The 20470-nt window shown below is 39.7% G+C and overlaps 1 protein-coding gene across 1 annotated transcript in view; it reads left to right on the top strand.

Moving 5' to 3' along the window:
- Nucleotides 1-20470, top strand: part of TRHDE (thyrotropin releasing hormone degrading enzyme) — a 216237-nt gene that overhangs the window by 29579 nt on the left and 166188 nt on the right. The window contains exon 3 of the mRNA XM_075080790.1: nt 9843-9969. Coding sequence (XP_074936891.1) covers nt 9843-9969 — 127 coding nt within the window. The remainder of the gene's footprint in view (nt 1-9842; nt 9970-20470) is intronic.

Raw genomic sequence — 20470 nt, 5'->3', positions numbered from 1 at the left:
AGAAAAAGCCATTCTCACATCATCTTGCCACAGGTGTTGTGATAAAAAGTTTTTATGTGTAATAGGTAAATAATGTAAATCTTTGTGCTTTGTTTCTTAAAGCTAGGCTGATTTTTCACCTTCTGCAAAGACTTGGAAGGAGCTTTAACCACTGGGAATCTCAACAATTTAGGTACTGTTTTCCCCACAACAGCAAAGTTTTTCCCCCTAGGTTGAAGCCCTGTAATGACTCAGTTTATGTGTATCCAGTCTGTCATGGTCTTCTCCTCTCCACAAATGCTTTCTCATGCTGGCTCTAGTACTGACCTGATGGGTGGCCAGGTGAGGAAGCTGGGCTGCCTGGATACTACCCACCTGGCTGGCATAGTTAGCCCACTCATCTGGTTGAAAGCTTCTGGTGAGGTGAGGTGAGCTCTAGTGCTGATGTGAGGGAATAGTTGAGGCTGAATGACTGACTCTGTAGTGGTGGGATCATGGCAGCCTTAGTTGGCCGAAATGGCTATGAAATGGTGTCCGTAATTACATTTGCTATACATTAGTTGTTAACATGTTCACTTTCTGTCCCTGAGCTATTTCAACAAGATGATACAGATCCTGAGTGCTCTAAATTAATCTTAATGGCACTGTGGTCAGTGACATAGCCAGTATTTTATTTTATGCCAGCTGAGCATTGGTCAGATTTATATGTGAGTGCAGCTCATTAACTTTCCAAAGTATTTTATGATCTCAAGTTAGAAAGTGTAGCAAGTCTACATGACAGTTTTGCCTCCTGGTGGAATATATTGTTGCACCTTTGGCTGGAGCAGTCAGCAAACACTTGCCTTTGTTTTTGGTCAGATGAGAAACTGATGAGGCAGCTAGATGTTTCTCCCATGCCATCATGTTTATTTAGAAAAGACGTGCACAAAACTATTCCCCCTCCCCTCTTCACAACTCTGTAAATACATGGTACTCTCTTTGCTTAATATTCCTCATTTTCCCACTGTCAGCTGGAACCCCAGAAGTTTTTTTCGCTTCATTGTCCCTCAGGGTCATGCTACGAAGGTTTATCTAGGAACATCTGCTGTGTCAGTTCGAAGCCTCTTTCCCCTTGCCCTCAAACAATGTTCAGGCAACCCCTGTGCTTGCATTTAGTTTCCTAAGAAACCTTTCTACCAGTGTAACTCCCTCCATGACCATTTCTTTCACATACACTTTTATTTCTAGTGGTGACTTCTCTAATTTTTACTGGCTTATTAAACCACTTAAAGCTGTCTTGAATGAAGATGCAAAGATGATGTTAGTTTACTTTAAAAAAAAGTTCCACCCAATCTCCAGCAAAACAGTGTTTCCTCAGAAAGTATCAGGTCATTGAACTTTCACTGTTTCCAGCTTTAAAAAAAATATTGTAAATTTATCAAAACACTTTTGCTTATAATTATATCCAAAAAAGGCTCAGTGCAGTGCTGTGTGTGACTGCTCAGTTTGGAAAAAATTAATCTCCTTATAAACATGAGCTGTCCGTTCAGTATTCAGTAAGCACGTTTCGTTACCATACAGTCTCTTCTGGCTATTGTCCGTGATGAATAATGAATAGGAGACTGAAACAAGGCATTTTTCTGTCTTTTCCATTATCAAGTTTAACTGTGTTCACTATAGCAGAATTGATATTTCACAACAGCTACCTCGCTCTTTCTCTCCTTGTCAGTGTATCCTCACTCAGTTGTAAAACCTATTGCATTTGAACACACAAAATTCATGGAGTTACGCACACATGTGAAACAATGCGTATTCTTTCTTAGTGGAACTTAGCTTGTAGCTTGTTTGTGTATGTAGTGAAGTGTTATTTCTTTAGAATTTATCAGATTTAAAAATTCATTTGAGATGTAATACCTTATTTGCAGAAGTGACCCAGGGAGGTCACAGCAAGACTGTTGAGTCCAGACATCTGTCTGCTATATTAAATGTGCAATGTGAGCATATATTTGTCTCTGTAACAATAATAAAACCAATGCCTGTACCTAAAATAATTGGTGAGCAAAATAAAGATGAAAGAGATCTCAGATTATCAAGTAAATTGAAGCTTTTAAGTACAGAGGCAATGCATGTGTTTTTCAGCTGAGTGTCACTTGCAGAAGTATTATGGATCTTGAAATAAAGAACATAAGACTATTTCCTCCCCCTTTATAAAATTTGTAAGCAGCTGCTCTATTGAAATGTTAAGGTCTTCTGAAACATGTAAATACACGTTTGAGATTAAACACATATTTAAAATTAATCCTATGTGTAAGTGCTTTCCTGAACTGAGATGTCTTCAGATCATCATGAGTGAGACCCCAGATGTACCAGTGTTGGGCTGGAGCTAATTTGGAGTGGCCTCCCAAGAACAATGCTTCATGTAGAGTCTGCCGGTGTTGAGGAAGGGATTAAAGAACAAACATTGTTCCCAGGGTGGCATTGCTGACACAAGTTCATGTGCAGAAACATCTGTTTCATAATGGGAAAGCACTCTGAGCTGCTTTAAAACACCTGACAAAGTTACTTTTAATTCTGTGTGAAGTAGGTGGGAGGGGAAACTATCCTTAATTGTAAAGTGGATTCCTGTGTTGATACAAGGTTACCTAATCCGTGTTTGCCTGAGAAAACAAGAAGATTTAAGGTTGTGACCAGACTTTTGCTCAATTTCCCTTGCTCCCAGTCTGTTCAAACTTAAGTACATGTAACAAAATGGACCAAAGATAGAAAAAAGGGGGAGGAGAAATCTAGACAGTAGCAAAATTGATAAATGCCATCCTTGGAACATTAGCTACATTTGCTTGGAAAGGTGTTGTAATAGTGCCAAGATAAAGGAGAGAGAGAGGGGTTCAGGACTCTTGTGGTCCCACAGGCCTATGTGATGTGATGGCATTCAGGGCTAGGCAAAGGCTCTCCATGGATGGGGGTACCTTCGGGAGTGATTTTATGTAGCCGTGTGTGTGGCAAAGTCCACGATATCAGATGGTGTGAAGCGAGCACAGAGATTACAGACGCATCTTCTCCCCTTGTCAGTAACATGGCTGGCCATGTTGTACCTGATGCTGTGGCAGAGATACAGCCATAGTTACTGCTCTGTAAATTCTATGTCAGGATGCTATCATATTTTCCTCGTAGCATATGGGATATGAAGTTAAGATCCAGTCAATGGTCCTGCTTCTCATGGTCTGAATTGTCAGTGATCATGACCAGAGTACTGCTAGTTAAAGAACTATTTTAAAATTTTTTTTTCCTGTGCACTGCCTAACAAGGACTACTCAAGTGGTGATCTACAAACAGGGACTGTAGACATGGCAGATGCTGTTGGTGAAGGTTGCTTTGGCAGAAGTGTCCCTAGCCCAAGGGCTGGATTGGTCATGCCTCCTCTGGAAGTCTGATTTAAAGCCCCTGTAGTTAACAGAAGTCATTCAGTTGAAGTGAGCGGGTGTTCTGTTAGGTCGTTAGAACCCAATGAGCCATCTGTTCTCACAAGCCTTCCCTTCCTAAAAGAGGTGTACTTTATTCCCTTGGAGCAGTGTTTCTCATCCAATGAGCTGTGATCCCCCCAGGGCATCAGGGAAGGCAGTGATGGCAACTGGAGTGGTCTTAAAACACGGGAACAAATTGCTAAATGTTTAAAGAAAAGATGCCTTGAAGAATTAATGGGGGGCATTACATGGGATTATTGTGATCAGCAAACTTTACTGTCACAATAAATAAAAGGATAAAAATATGTCTTGATATCAAGCCAGGTGACACTGTCCTGAAAAGGTAACAGCACTGTAAGAATGAAGATTTCAAAGGGGATGCACGCATAAAATAGAAGGTGGCATAGAGAATAATGTCTTCAAGAGCAGGCTTCAAATGTAGGAGTGGGTATTTAATTCTAAAGTAGGAGGTGGGCTCTGGTGTATGGTACACTTCAGGCCTGCAAGCCTCATGCTGTAACACCCCGATTTCTGCCAGGTTGTCAGCTTCCTTAATTCCCTGAGGAGGCAGGTTGGCAGGCTTGTGGCAGCTCTAGCAAAGGTTATTAGTGTCTTCCTGTAGTGCCAGAGGGAGAACGTACTGTGGTCTCTGTGGTCTTCCTTCGTCTTTGGTGAATTCCTGCAGAGGGAGGAGTTTGGACAACAGTCTTTTTTCAATTAGATGTGTGTAAATAATGGATTTTAACTTTTTATTTTCATGGTCAAAATGCTGAATTTATTCCATATTCCTCCCACCTGCAAAGCAGAACGGAACAAAGACTTCAGTTTGACCTGAAATATTTCACAGAATGTGAAAAAATGACTGCAGGTTTTCCCTTACCGTTCTTCATCCCTTTCATTCTTTTCTTTTTTTCAGGTACCTCAATTTTAATAGGAAAAAAAATGTCATGATTTTAAAATGTCAGACTAGACTAGAACAGTTCTACTTTTTCTGAACCCGTTCCTGTGTTTATTATGTGCTGAAATTATCATTAGTCTTTAGTACAGTAGAAACATTTTTAGTGAACATTCTAATCACCAGAAATTAAGGTGTTCATTGCTATTTGCAGTTTGTACTTGTCAGAATTTACCCATTGTACCTTGTATATAGTTACTTATTCACATTTTTTGAAACACACTGAAGTAATAAGACAAGAGAAACTCTCTTTTTTCTTTTTAAGTGCAAACTTTCTTTTTGATGAATAATTTTTATCTGCTGCAGACAGGAAGATTTTCTCATGCACAGTAGTTAATAACCTGATTTTAGTTAGATGTGATTTGTTCTAAATCTGTTGCACATTTCTTAGCCTATATCACAACCGTCCCTCACTATGGGAAACAGCTCTCATTTTACAATCACCTTCATCTGTTCTGGTGACCTGGTATTACAAATATTTTTAAATTACATTGACTTATTTTATGTAACAAATACTGAAATATTAAGAGTCACTACAGGAAATGTTGTAATGTGTACAAATTATTTGTGAAATTACACTTTTTGTACCACAAATACTTTTGACTAACTACAGAGAAGTAGGCTATTGATCACCTGTAACAAAATACATGGAATTTACCATATAAGTTTCAGGAATAATTTTGTATTTTAACTGGTAATGCTGCAAAATTTATTCTAAGAACTTGAGTTAAGTTACTTGTATTTTTAAATTAATCCATCAGGGTGGTTTTTCTGTGGTGGTATCTCAGTGTGGCTATTGCATTGTCTTTATTTAAAGTTCTAATGAAAATAGTCGAGGCCTTCTGAAAAGGAAACAAGGAGAAACAACTCACATTTTTGCTCACTTTAGAAAAGAATGAGAAAATATACATTGCAGCCGTTTCATTTAGGATCTCTAATAACTTCTTGCTCTGCTGTTAACAAAAGTGAAAATGATTTGTAGCAAAGTGTATCTGGTCTCCTCCCTCAGTGATTGTGCAGTATAAGAACAAGAGCAGCTTATAAATATCAAAGGCGAGGTCTGGGTTGTAGGGCTGAAGATGCAAACGTACAAACGTCAAGCTTGTGGTAGGAAGGTGATGGTCAGTCTGGTTCCATCTGAGAGAGAAATGCGAGGTTTGGATTTTTTTTCCTTAGTAATCAGAAATTCTCTTGAAAGATTGGTAACAGTTCCAAATGTATGTGCAAAGAAGTTAAGAAAAAAATCCAGAATTTATGTTGACCATGTGAACTTGGTTATTTTTATAGATATTATGACAATGTCATTACTAATACGATCCTTCATAATATTTTACTGGTATTTTTGTCATTTAGACACACAGGGAACTACGCTGCATCAGGGCAGCACCAGTGTGCTGTGAATATGCCTGTTGTCTGAAGAGCCCCCACCTTATTAATTCCCAAACATGGAAAATGCTTGGTGCAGGCTGTCAGGTGGCCGCAAGGCTGACTGCCATTTTTGAATTACCTCCCTGCCTCTGCTGCCAGAGTTGCTATGAGATGCCAAGCAAATCACATAAACTGACAGAGTCTCATTTAATCACTAATCGTGTGTTACTAATTTTTTTAATACCCAAACTAAGGCACCTGTGACTGGACTCAAAGCTGTGTAGTATTCACCACTGCAATAAGATATAATGGGAACAGTGCTTTAAGTGTGTGCAAGAAAACTGTTAAGTATACTTGACTTTGAGGGTTGTCAAGATAGGCATCCAGAATTAGTCTCAGTCTCATTTTGTTCTCCGCTTTCTTGGATGAAACTAAAAGTATAACTTAACCTTGCAAACATTGTGAAAAAGAGCTTCGGTAATATTTGCAGGGCAGTAGGTCCTATTGCAGTGAGTGATGAACTATGCACCTAAGCTAGAAACCCATTTCTCTTTTGTGGGAGAACACATACTACTTTTATTTATATTTAGGTCTGACCCTGCAGAAGATTTTCTGTTCTTTCTCATTTTTAAATTAATTTAAAATCTAATTCTTAGTGTAGTAATCATACAGCCTGTGGGAAAGTATATAATAATTATGCATTAGTGTTCAGTCCAACATAAAGTAACACAACCTATTTTCCTTTTGAAATCAAAGCAGTAAACAAAAAAACTATGCTAAACAAATCTCACGTCAATCTTCATAATGTTTTGTTTACTTAAGCTCCTCTTTGGAGCAGTATCTGAAAACTTTACAGTCTTTATTACTTAGCACTCAGAATGTATAAGCTAAGGAAATAATTTTAGGGGCTTGGAGGTAAAATGTGGTCAAGATAAGCTCATACATATTTAAGTTCATTGTCACGTGAAAGTTAGGGGCTTCAATTTCAAGCTCATAGGTGCCAGCCTTTATACTGAACTCTGAACCAAGCTCCTCATTATATTGTGAATGGCACCTGAGAACGTGTCATCCAAAACAGCCAGCCAGGTAGGCAGAGTGTCACAGACTGTCCTTTGCAGTAGTCCTCTGCTAACCAAGAGGGAATTTGGTGAGGCCAGGGGTAAGTCTGCGATGGAGCCTCTAAGGTTCCTCCATGCTTTTCACACTCAGTGGTTGTTGGGTGAAAGGCAGAAGCAGACGCAGCATTTGAAGGTGGCTGGCATGCTTCCACAATGCCTGTTGCCTCAAAGCCCCTGAGAGACCTGGGGAAAGGCATGGGTAATTTCTGAACTATATTTCAGCTTAGGGCTGACCTTGGTGTGAGCCATGCAGCCCTGGCGGTCTGGAGCTGTTCTAGGCAGGCACAGAGGCACCCAGGGAAACTTCACAGGCAAAATAAAACTACATTCAGCGTTAGGCAGGTGGCAAATGAAAGTCTGCAGCACTGCGGTTTTTTAGCTTTGGTACCTGGGCTCTGTCTCAGACACCATTAAATGCCTTTTCTGCATTTGCAAAAAGACACACGTCGTAATGCAGTAAGTTGAACCTTGATTTTTCTTGTATGTACCTATTTTTTTTCTTCCCTTCTGTTGTCCTGTTACTTATTATGGACACATTTGGCCACTGTCAAATTGAATGATTTTTCCACACTTGGTTGGCTGACTCTTTTTTTCCTAATTTGCTGATACAGTCAACTGTGCCAGTAAAGCAATTATGCAAAATTGTGTATAAAGGTTTAATGATACAAAACAGTGTTCATCACAATTCTAATTGTGATTCTTACCATCCTTCCATAAACGAAAGGATTTGAGATGTTTGAATTAAGATCACTGTGGTTAATATCTATTTATTAAAAAATATATTTAGTTTAGCAGATAAGGGAACATTTAATGTCCATGTCACTGTTAACTTTGGAAGGAAGCAATAAACAAAAATAGTGACTTGGAATTGTTCAGATAATGGTTTATATGCTTTCAGGTGGTGATTATGAGGTCTGCTTTATTACATGTCTCATTAGGTTACAGTGTTATCTGTTTTACATTACAAATTATAACTATGTATGGTTGATTGTTGTCTAGGTTTAACCCAGCAGGCAGCTAAACACCACACAGCCGTTCGCTCATCCCAAACCCAGTGGGATATGGGAGAGTATTGGAAAAAAGGTAAAACTCACGGGTTGAGATAAAGACAATTTAATAGGACAGAAAAAGGACAGGAAAATAATAGTAATGATAAAAGAATATACTAAACAAATGATGCACAGTGCAATTGCTCACCACCTGCTGACTGATGCCGAGCAAGTTCCTGAGCAGTGGCAGTGCTAGGTGGCCAACTCCCGCTCAGGTTTTTGCTCAGCATGACGTTGTATTGTCTGGAATATCCCTTTAGCCAGTTTGGGTCAGCTCTGCCCCCTCCCAGCTTCTTGTGCACCCCCAGCCTCCTTGCTGGCACAGGGCGGTATGAGAAGCTGAAAAGCCCTTGACTAACTGTAAGTGCCGCTCACCAGCAACTGAAACATCAATGTGTTATCAACATTATTCTCATCCTACATCCAAAACACAGCACCAGCACTATACCAGCTACTAGGAAGAAAATTAACTCTACCCCAGCCCAAACCAGCACAACTGTGCACTGAGTCTAACACAACACAAAGAAAAATATAAAGATGGACATAGTAACAAAGCAGAATAATGTGTCTGAATACTGAAAACAAAGAGATAGTGGGTTATAACAGAACTGACAGGTACAACGTACTGAGTTTTGACGTCTGGTTTCCACTCGGATAACTGAACTGGTTCAGGAAAAGAGCAGTAAAGCAATACTTGGTAATGCTTTCACTGAGGCCGAAAATCTCATTGGCTTTTTTTTGGTCCAGAATAGAGCATTTAGAAACATTTCAAAACTCATATTTCTGCTTCATGTTTGCATTGATATTTTCTGGTTTCTGCCCTGCTGCTTTCCTCAGAACCCTGGCTGGGATTTAATCCTACCACAGAAAGTATTAGCGAGTCAGATATTATTATTAGGACTGACATTTAGTAAAGTCTCGTTTGTATCAGGTCATTATGTACTTGAGGGAGAGACCTTCTGCCACAGCCACTAGAGACAACGTGCACACTGCTTCCCCTTGGCTATGTCCATCAGGCTGTGTATGAGGACGGAGAGCGAAAAATGTCTCTCCTTTTTATCCCTTTCCTGGTTAACGGTTCTCATTAGCTGCATGTCACCTTTGCACTAAGGAAGTGTTAAGGACTGTAAGGACAGGGAATAATGAATAACCTGGCAGTGCTTTCTGCTACCTTGTTGATGGGAAGGGAAGCTGGTCACACTTGGGTACTGAATTATGAAGGTGAGTTCTGTTCACTTGGGTGCTCCACACAGTCAGATGTGTGAGCTGTTTTATACTGAACACAGCAGTCTGTGGCTTGTATAAACAGCTTTAACTTGCTGCTTTCTGAAAACAGAGGCCTGAAGCAGTCATGGAGGTTTCAGGAATGTTAATTGTTTGTGTACATGAATGAGCTTATAAATGGTTGTTTTTGCAGTCTTCCATAGCTCATCAAGACTAACTGTGTCACTGCCAGAGAAAAGAAAAGAGAATGAATATTTTTTTTTTCTCCACAGTCTACTAATACTTTCAGGGCTTGATATAATGTGCCTTTAACAAACCGTGAACTTCTCTCCTACTGAGCCACTGCATCCTGCCTACATTCAGTGTAGGCAGAGAACCATTATACTAATCCACTCTCCCATCATATCTCTAGCAAACACATGTAAGTGTTTTTCTTTGAATATTTATTTTGATGCAAGGAGTGTTAAGTATTTTATTTGGCAACACAAACAAGTAGGAGATTGTGACTTCTCAACTTTGTAACCTTAATTGTGGAAGTTCTGGTTTTCAGCTATGACGTGTTTTGACAAACATGCAAAAGTCACATTTGGCTCGAAGAGAATAATCCTGCCACCTCACAACAACCTTAGAATAGTTCACCTCCGCAGGTAGAATAGATTTAAAATGTAGATGCTGAAATGATCAGTCTTCCACTTTGTTTTTTTAACAGGTGCGGTTATATGCAAGGCCTGATGCAATCCGAAGAGGATCGGGCGACTATGCTCTAAATATTACAAGGAGACTCATTGAATTTTATGAAGATTATTTTAAAGTGCCATATTCCCTGCCAAAATTAGGTAAGATTTTGCCTAAAACATGAAGTTCACCCAGAGACAGGAGATTAAGTCAGCTTTTTTTAAGGAAATTTAAGACTGGAATGTACTGGATTTCAAGGTAAGAAATGTTAGGGTTAAGAAGGAATGTTTCCTTAGAAGGATCAATATGTAAGGAATTTTTCATTTCTTCCTTGCAGAGGAAGGGAAGTCCAGTTGTCCCCTTTCCAGCCTTGCACTGAAAGGAGCAGGAAGTAGACAGTACTTACATGTGTTAGGCAGTGGGACTCTAGGAAGAGAACGTGAGACCTTTCACTGATAAGTGGGCTGGGTTTTTTGGATGCTGTTTATTCTGTAATGTTGGTATCTTGATGTCTCGGCCTTAGATGGAGAACGGAAATGAAAATATTTGTGGTAACTGGGAACCTGTAACGGTGCAAGGCAGTAATTTTTTATGCTGGCTTATGTGGTTTATTAATGATGATTAGTACATATGCTTAATTGTATTATTTCTTATTGAAAGAATTGCTGTGAACTTGTTTTGCTGCTCAGGTGACCTAAATGTAAAAGCTGTCAATTTCTATTATTTTTTAAATAGTTTCTTCTCCTCCTCCCTTTCACCACAATCAATTGTTCTCCTACACACTTGAGTACTTTACACCCTCCCTCCTTCGGAGCACCTTTGATCACGATCCAGAAAAACCTATTGCTCAGCAGGAGAAAGAGGGCTTGTATTTGATCAGAAGTGTTGGAGTTGGAATCACAGGTGATCCTCCTAGGAACTCAGGGTATATTTCATTAAATCCCCTGCCTACTGAGTAGCTTTATTAGTCTTACAGCTCATGGTGTAGGACATAGATAAAGTAATTAAAGTTGCTAGATGAGGGTGTTGCATGAATATTTTATAAGAATGTTGTGGCATTTGTTTCTTGTCATCTTTAAATGATGGGTTACAGGCAGTGTTCTCCTGGAGGAGTATGCACATGGGTTAAACACGGAACATGCGTCAGACTTTGTGTATGTCCTTTCATACCTGGATTCAGGTATGTAGTGATGATTTAATAAAGGAAGTTATAGGCTTACCAGTGCAAAAAATGTAGAAGGAACAAAATGTTGAATATAAAGGACAAGCAGTGGGACTCCGATCATTACTTTAGGTAGTTTACTGGGATGCCAGGAAGCAGCAGGCAATAGTGACTGTATCTGCTTCAGAATATCTTTCACAATTGCAATTTACGGTCCTTCAGCTCAACATGCTGTATGTGTTATCACTATGCTGTGGCATATCCTTTAAAGGTATCTCATTGGAAATAAGAACGTTCCAGTATGGATCTCTTTGGAATAGAACAGGAGGAATAGTCACAAGAAAAATTGTATTTTTTCATCAAGAATTTATAGTAAAATTGTTAATACAAAAAATGGCTTGAAAACTTCAGTTATTCTGTAACGATGCTATAGGAAATAGTTTGCAAAGTTTGTTGTGCTATAATAAGGTTAATTTTATTTAATGTAAATATAATAAGGAAAATTTCAAAACCCTCCATGGTGTAAATATTTTTGACAATGTGATTTGCATATGAATGTAGGTATGTTTGTTCCCAGTTCAGCGGAACACTAAGATCATTATGTTTAAGGATGTGCTACTGTCTTTAACCTGAAGGAGTGCTGAATTTTTTTTTTATATTTTTTACTGGAAAATGGAAGGTTAGGGACAATAGTCTGACAGGTGTATGGAAAGACTAAAAATGAAAACACTGTAGTCTTTTTATTATAGTGATTTTGCAGTAGTTTTAAAGAATTTTCTGAGGGAAGAGTCAAAACAGCATTAGCTACAGCAGTGGAAGGAGTGTGTATGAGGGGGATGTATTGATACAGAGAACACATCTGTGTTCTCTGAAGCCTCAGGACTATCCTCTGATATGCTGCTGTCACCACTGCGAAGGGTTGCGTACTTCATCAAGGTTTTAAGAAAAATAAGAATTTTCTGTGTGGGACATTTTAGGGGTTTTTCGTTTATAAATGAAATGTGAAATGTCTTCAAGTGGGAGTGAAAATTGAAGGCTGTAGTTTAAAAAGCTTTTTAATGACAGTGTCAGTTTTGTAGAAAATGTTCTATTTCAAATGTAGATGTTTTAAAAAATGAAAAAAATTGTTTCATATATTGTCTAGTTATAACAAGAGTGAACTAAACCAAATGTGATTATTTTTGTTGAAAAGACATCCTACTTTTTCAAAAGAATTCTGTTGTTGAAATACCGACCAACTTACTATGCAGGTGCTGTGTGAGCTACCGAGCAGTATGTTAGTGTCAGTGCTCTATGCTGGGGTGTGTGTGGGGGGACAAAGGACCTGCAACCCTCGGCAAAGCACTTCCATCATCTATGTGGTCATCCCTTCGAACTCTCTATATGGTAGGAGTGTCTGAGGACATTCAGGTGCTTCAGATGTGTTGCTGTATCAGAGGGACCTGTGTTCATTTGTTCAATTCTTATGTCACTGAGGTCCATTTCCAGAGATCCTTGGCATTTGAATCTAGTGCTCTTCATCTGAGATTGTAATGAATCAGCTAGTGTTCTCTATAGGAACCACTTTCTCCTAACGCTCTTGACTACTTGGCTGGTTTCGACCAGGCTTTTTTACTGTACTTACATGCAGTCAGATGTCTGTGGTTGCTCTTGCCAGTTGTAGGCTCCATGGACTTCTTGGCAGCCTCTGTTACTATTGGGAGCTGTAGAGAATCTGGAGGAACCTTTTTGTCACCCAATGAACAAGAATTTTTAGGTCTTATATGGCTTGTATTGACTTCTGAATGCACTGGAACAGTAGATTTGTTTGCCGTTTGATGACAGTTCTGGTAATTAATGTGAATTGGGGATTTTTCTCATTTGAATAACCAATTTCCACAGTTAGAAGTTCTACTTAGCTTGTAGATATGCGCTTTTTCCCCACATCATACTCTGAAGTGGAAGGTGCTTGTGTAGGGTTTTGAACTAATAATTTTTATATTAATTTTATTTTTTAAAAATAAGTCTGGACTTAAAAAAAAGCAGATTTTTTGAAGACTATAATATCATTTTTAAAACCAGTTAAAATAAGGGGCGAATAAAGCATTGGGTTTTATTTAATTCTAAAAAGACATGCAGTAAGGATTTTAATTGTGTTTCTATGGCGGGTGAATACAAAATATATTTCTGTATTTTTATCACATATTTATTTTTAATCCATTTTGCAGTGCAGAAAAAAATGTCTTTGTACGTGTAGAGCTTTTTCTTGTGAGGATTTTTGAGACTGGAATAGTTTCCCTATGGGGAATGATTAGAGAAGCAAGAACTCTTTACCTGTGGACAGCTGTGACACTTTAAGTTGTGAATGATTTGGGGTGGATGGGCTGACTGCCTTTTCCAACCAAGACTCAAGGGCCGCCCAGTGAGGTTAGCAGGAGACAGGTGCAGAGAACACAAAAAGATCGCTGTTACTGTAGCAAGTGGTAGATTTGTGAAACTCATTGTCAGAAGAGACGGTAGGTGCAAAAAGATTATACGGGTCTAAAGAGAGCCATGGACAAGTACTTGAAGAGGGGCTCCATGAAAGAAAATCCCATGGTTTGAAAATAGAAGCTAGGAAATACTCAAGAAATTGCTATTTGTACTTCCCTGATCTTACTCTTTCCTGAACATCTGCTTGTGACTGCTGTTGGAAAGGAGAATACTGAGCTAGGCAGTCTTTTTGTCTGAGCTGGCAAGGTTATCCATACGTTCATAGTCTTCCAGTTTCCCAAGTGTTTCTACTGGAGGGCCATAGAATCTCCTTTTCCAGAATACTTCACGTACTGGAATTGGGAAACTTTATAAGGCTCCAGTTACGAAAGACTGACAAAACTTCATGTGTGACGCATAAGTGAGCCACATGTGTGAAGATTTTGTGGTTTCTGGGTCTTGGTTTTCCTCCCCTTAACGACATTGCAGTATCACAGTTTTAGTGGGATGCATTTACTGCTTCTATGAGAACTCACTTTACAACTCAATTTATTTTATTCTGAGTACTGACCTATGACTAAGTCTAATGACTTAGACAACCATGTAATTGCTGTAACCGCTATGAGTTGTATAAAGGAACTCAGGTGTCTGAAGGGTCAGACACACAGCGCCTAACTCAGAGGCACTTTGCTTGGATTCATTCCACTTTAGGCACTCAAGACAATTAGCAAACTGATTGCCCTAGGTTCCTTATTTCATAAGTGGAGAGGAGATCTTCCTGGGGTTAGTTTGAGTCTTACATGGGCAGAGTCTCCTGCTGGAACTGCCTAGGTAAGAGAAAAAATGTTTTATTAACCATTAGCAAGTTTGTTGATGATACCAAACTGGGAGGTGCTGTTAACTCTCTTGAGGGACAGGAGGCCTTGTGCAGAGGGATCTAGATAGATTGGAGCATTGGGCAGTCATCAGTGTCGTGAAATTTGATGAGTCCAAATGCTGGATCCTGCACCAGAATAATGCCAGGCACAAGTATAAACTGGGAGAGGAGTGGCTGGAGAGCAGCGCTGCAGAAAGGGGCCTGGGGTGCTGGTTGACAGCAGGCGCAATATAGAGTGTGCCCTGGCAGCCACAAGGGCAAACTGCATCCTGGAGTGCGTCACACCCAGTGTAACCAGCCAGTCAAAAATAGGTGATTATCCCATTGTATTTAGCGTTGGTGTAGCCTCACCTGGAGTACTGTGTGCAGTGCTGGGCACCACAATTTAAAAAGGATGTGAAGGTCCTTGAATGCATCCAGAGGAGGGCAACAAAGCTGGTGAAAGGGCTGAAAGACATGTCCTGCAGATGAGGAATGGCTAAGGACTTTGGGTTTGTCTAGTTTGGAGAAAAGGAGGCTGAGGAGCAACCTCATTGCTCTCTCCAGCTTCCTGAGGAAGGGAGATGGAGAGGGAGGTGCCTATCTCTTCTCCTTTGTATCCAGGGATAAGACATGTGGGAACAGTTCAAAGCTGCAGCAGGGGTGGTTTTAGACTAGACATAGGAAGTGTTTCTTTACTGAGAGGTGGCCAAACACTGGAACAGGCTTCCTAGAAAGGTGATCAATGCCCCAAGCCTGTCAGTGTTGAAGAGGCATTTGGACCATGCCCTTAATAACATGCTTTAACTGTTGATCAGCCTTGAAGTGGTCTGGCAGTTGGACAAGAGGATAGTTGTAGATCCCTTCCAACTGAAATTATCCTATTCCATTCCATTCCATTCCAACCCCTGAGCTTAAGTTAAGTGTCATTTGTACCATTAAACTTTTACAGTGTGCAGACCTGGGAAGAAGAGGTATCTAATTATAAATTGTATAAATTTATCTATATTCTCTATCTAATTGTAAATTATAGAAAATAATTTTCTATGATTTTCTATGATTCTAAGGCAGCTTAGTGATGGAGAGCTGTAAATAGGGTTGGGAAGAACTTGGGCTTCTCGGAAAGCTTTCAATTCCCCATTGAAAGTGTCCTGAAAGGTAGAAATAGGAGTAGCTGAAGCACTCTGGGACATGGCTGCATATGTTGCGGAACATATTGCTGGGTGATGGTAAATCCCCTTGCTGTTTTGTCTTGAGGTCAGTGGATATGAATCAATATTTAATTTATAAATACTACAATTTGTGAGAGCACTATAGTGGTAAAATATATGCTTAATTTTTTTTTCCCCAGAGTTAAGGAAGTCTCTTTTTCTGTAGATTTGCTGTACAGCAAATACATCTGGTATGTTTTATGGTTGGGTTTTTTTTTTTCCTTGTACAGGTATGTTCAAGGTACTAATTACCTGGTTAATGCAGAAATTACATGGTCTTTTTTTCATTATGCAGCATAACTGGAAAAAAGATTTTCCAAGTGATTTAGTGTATGTGCTACACAATGGAGGACAAGATTGCACCATTAACGTTTTCTCTTTGAACACTTTTGGAGAACAGGATTCAGTTTTTAAAGTGTGTCATGGAAGAATTTAAACTCTTTCTTATGATGTAAAAAATAGCCATGTAAAGAAGTTGTTCAACAGGGAACTGTTCTGATTTTTAAGGAAACTTGTACCTCTGCTCTGTTCCCTGATTGTTGAGTGTGAATATTTTGGTGGGAGAGTGCTGCTGCCTGTTGCTCTGTGAGGCATTGCAGGGCCAGAATAAAGGCAAGAAATGCTGTTGTAGGATGGCCAAGTGACTTGCTGTGAGCAGTAGTGATGAACTGTTTGTTTTGATTTATTTGCTTTACTATTAGCTTGACTCTTTGACATGTTCCTAACCTGTTCATTGCCATATTGCCTTCTGCCCTGCTTGATCTTGCATCATCTTCGTCAGCACTCTTTCTGCTGCTACCGCTTTTTTCCCCTCCATTTGTCCTTCCTCCTGTCTCTCTCACTCCTTTATGAAGAACCTTCATGTTGTTGCCTGCATTCTCTGCTTTAGTTCTGCTACAAATTTCACAATTCCTGCCCTTGTACTTTGTCTTTCTCCCTAGGAAGGCGGCCTCTTCCTGCCACCTGTCCAACTCTGGCCTGGAATTGTTATGCTACAGCAAGCAGCATAGCTAATGTTTCCTTCTCCATCTGTAAAATGAAACCAATAATTAGTACTGTTTTGGTCTTGTTTTTACAGTAGTTGAAAATGATATTCAGTTTGGTTGCCTCTTGGTTAAGAAGTTGCCAACCTGAAAATTTAAGAAATGCTGGTCTGATCTGACCTCCAGCATGGCAAGGCTTGTACAGTTTCATAGTGTTCTTATGACATCTTAGCTGTAGTGTCTGTCTGAACTGTACAGAGTCTTTCTGAAAGATGTCCAGTCTCTTCCATGGAGGGAGAATCCATCACAGCCCTGTAGGAGAGAGGGAAAGAAACATTAGACTCTGTTAAGTCTGAATGAGTTGCTGGTTGTACAGTCTTCTGAATTGACAAGAAGGAAGTGCAGGAAAGGAGAAGCCCTGGGAGTGGGACATATGACTTGTGGAATGAGGAAGGGTGGGAGAGGAGGCACTAAGGACTTGATTTGTGTGTCTAAACATAATCATCTGGTACTGTTTAAAATGCATTGGGGTATCTTGAAGACCCCTAGCTGCTTCTGCTGGCCTCCAGATGAGATCCTGTTGGTTCACGGTTGGTCTGTACCTGACAGCTCCACATGGATTTTTTTAATAACTCAAAGCATCTTAACAGGGGCTATCACCCATATTTAGGCAGCAGAATTGAAACCTACTATTTTCTTTGACTACGTACTTGAAACAAGGCTAATACCTCTGCATACAGAGGACTATTTGTTGATACAGAGCATTCGTACACAGAATGAACTTTGTCACTTTTATCCTGACCTTTGAAGCCTCTGTTTTGAGGTTGTAGGTTATTTTCTTTTTAAATTTCTAGGCTGTGAGTACTTCAAACCGGCAACTGGTCAGGGCTCCAGAGGGAAAAATTCCAGCTGCAGCCATAGGAAAAAGCAATGTTTTTTTCTCAGAGCAATGCTTTGAAATATGAAAAGGAATTGTGAGTTACTAAATGGAAACAAATCAGTCTGTAGTATGATGTTAAGAAACAAGGGAAAAAATAATCTTCACTTTGGACTTTTTCTTACTGTATTACTCTGAACTGTGTTAAATGGAAAGCCAATTCATTCCAGTAATTAGTATCATACAGCTCATAATGGGCATTATAGCTGGTTTTGGAAGTTTGTTAAGGAGAACCTGATCTCTCTCTGGTGACTTGGTGCAACAAGACTGATACTGTTTGCAGGAGACAGGAAAAGTTATATATAGCAGTGAAGCAGCTTTATATAGAGTAAAGATGAATGGGCCCTGGTGGAAATAATCCTCTTCCGAGTGAAATGTTTTCTTCTCATTATGTAGTGATTTCCCTCCCTTCTTAATTGTGACATGAATAGAATCCAAACCTCTCAAACAAGGAAAATATTCAGATAGTAGCACTGTTGCCAGTAGTAGTTCAGCCAGCCCATAGTAAAAGGGTGACCAAATCTGACAGCATCCCCACTAGCTACTTAGCTAAATCAGCTTGGCTTTTAAATGATTAATTAAAAAAAAAGAAAAAAGAGGGTGACGCTGCTGTTATGAGAGTGTAACAGGATATGGGATTGTAGGAGACTTAATGAAAATGTCAGGGCTTTTTTGAGCCATGAGAATCCTTCATCTGAATGTAAACAGATTTTTTTTTTTTCTAAGTTGCTCTTCAGTAGGTCATTTGAGCAGTTAGCACTAATGTGGAAGTGGATGCACTGAATTTTAGCCATCTGAAAGCAGTGTCTACTCTAAGTTCTTTGCCTTTTGAGAAACATAGGAGCCTTCAGAAAATGATGTATTTTATCATAAGTTAGGAGAAATATATCTTCCCTGCAGAGGTACCAGTGGTGGTGTCTCTGCTGACTACAGAAAGAGGAAATTAATCTGGCTAGTTTAAATTTGATCTCTGATTTTTAGATGGCTAAAAGAGGAGGTAAATTCTTTTACAGGACCTATAAAATGGGGTGGGATCTTAGACAGACACAGAAACTCCACAGAAATTATGGGAATCACCAGGAAACTGTGTGAACTTTTACCTGGTACGAGATAGTTAAATGCCTAAAAGTGCATGAATCCAAAATACTTTCTAGATAGCCGTGGCTAAAGTAGTTTTCATTATAGCTCTTTCATTCTGCTTGAGCAAAGCTCTCATCCCTGATTGTCTTCTCCAGGGCTGCTAGTGATTGTCTTTTTGTTAGCTTAATCATACTGTTCTTGACCCAAAATGTTCACTTATGGATATCAGATTTTTGAAGCATAGTACTGATTTCAGCTGCAAAATAGTATTGTTGGAACCAGAATTCTCTTGGCCATGCCTAGCTTTTGAACTTTTTTTTAAGAAAGGCTACTGAAGATTGTTAATAACCTGTTAGGTATAACAGTTGAGAGGGTTCATCAGAGGCTTTGACCAGCAGCTGAAACCCTTTAGACCAGCAACTGTAGCTTTGTTTTAAAGAAGCATATGTAGAAGAAAAGCTTAAGCCTTGGTCCCACAATGAACTTCATGTTTGTGTAGGCACTGGGAACTTTGGAAACTTTAAAACATTGTTTTTTATTATGGGATAGGGGCTATATGTCAATAGGATATTGGGAGAGATACTTTCTGTGTGTGGTATGGCACTGTGAACGTTAGCATGTGGAGATCAGAGCTACATGGTGGAAAAACAAAAATAGAAGGGTTGGGAAGAATGAGAAATTATATCACTGAGGATACTGTGATAGATTTAGATGGTGTTCGTGAAAAGGGGTGTGTGTGAATCCTTGGCCAGTGTGTAGGAAGATTTGATTGCAGTAGGATGTGCTAAACTAGGGCATTTTTCATTTTGAAAATCATGCCTGTAACATTTAGTTTGAATGAAAGTAGATAACGTGGTCGGTCTATATCAATTAACTAGAGTACCGAGGAGAAAGTAATGGCCTTTTCTCTCACAATTGAGGCAGAAACCTGATACTCTCTACAACTGAGACAGTACAGAAGTGTTGTACAGTTTGCTCAGGTACATAGTTTTTTTTAGTGGAAAACGGAAATGCCTAGTGTTGACCTAATAAAACATAAGGTCTACCTATGTAGCCTTCTACAGTGAGTGGCGTTTAAACAGCATCTTCAAGATAGCTGTATATCCGCAGACAGAACTGATAGAATAACAGTAACAGGTTCATAATGACACCATTTGAGAAAATATGAAAGTTTACTACGCTGCACTGGTGCAGCCTAACTTGAGTACTGTTGCAGTTTTGGGCACCAAAGCATATAAGGGATACAAAGCTACTAGAGAGTGTCCAGAGGAGGGCCACGAAGTTGGTGAAGGGTTTAGAGGAGAAACTGTACAAGGAGCAGCTAAAGTCACTTGGTTTATTCAGCCTGGAGAAGAGGAGACTGGGGGGACACCTCATCGCAGTCTGCAGCTTCCTCACAAGGGGAGGTGGAGGGGCAGGTGCTGATCTCTTCTCTCTGGTGACCAATGACAGGACCCGAGGGAATGGCAGGAAGCTGTGCCGGGGCGGTTTAGGTTGGGTATTAGGAAAAGGTTCTTCACCCAGAGGGTGATGGAACACTGCAACAGGCTCCCCAGGGAGGTAGTCATGGTGCCAAGCCTGAAGATATTCAAGAAGCATTTGGACAATGCCCTCAGGCACGTGATGTGAATTTTGGGGTTGTCCTGTGCAGGGACAGGAGTTGGACTTGATGATCCTTGTGGGTCCCTTCCAACTCAGAACATTCTATGATTCCATGACTTACTTGACTTAATGTAATTTTGGCTGTATTGGGTCCATATTCATAATCATATGACAAATTTTAAATAGAGGTAATTTGGAAATCAATGTGTGAAGGTTCCAGTTTCCATTTAACCCTGCAGTTTCAAGTGTGGGGAAGCAACAAGGATACTAAGGTAACTTGTGGTTTTACTGTCTTATATGTGAAGCAGACACTTTCCTGCCTGAAAAATGAAGCTCAGTAATATCAGCGTATTGTGCTGATTAGAGTACTGTCCACATCA

This window comes from Phalacrocorax aristotelis, chromosome 1 (assembly GCF_949628215.1).
Source record: "Phalacrocorax aristotelis chromosome 1, bGulAri2.1, whole genome shotgun sequence".
Classification (NCBI taxonomy): Eukaryota; Metazoa; Chordata; class Aves; order Suliformes; family Phalacrocoracidae; genus Phalacrocorax; species Phalacrocorax aristotelis.
The sequence above is the reverse complement of the archived record's forward strand: the minus strand, read 5'-3'. Positions and strand labels throughout refer to the sequence as shown.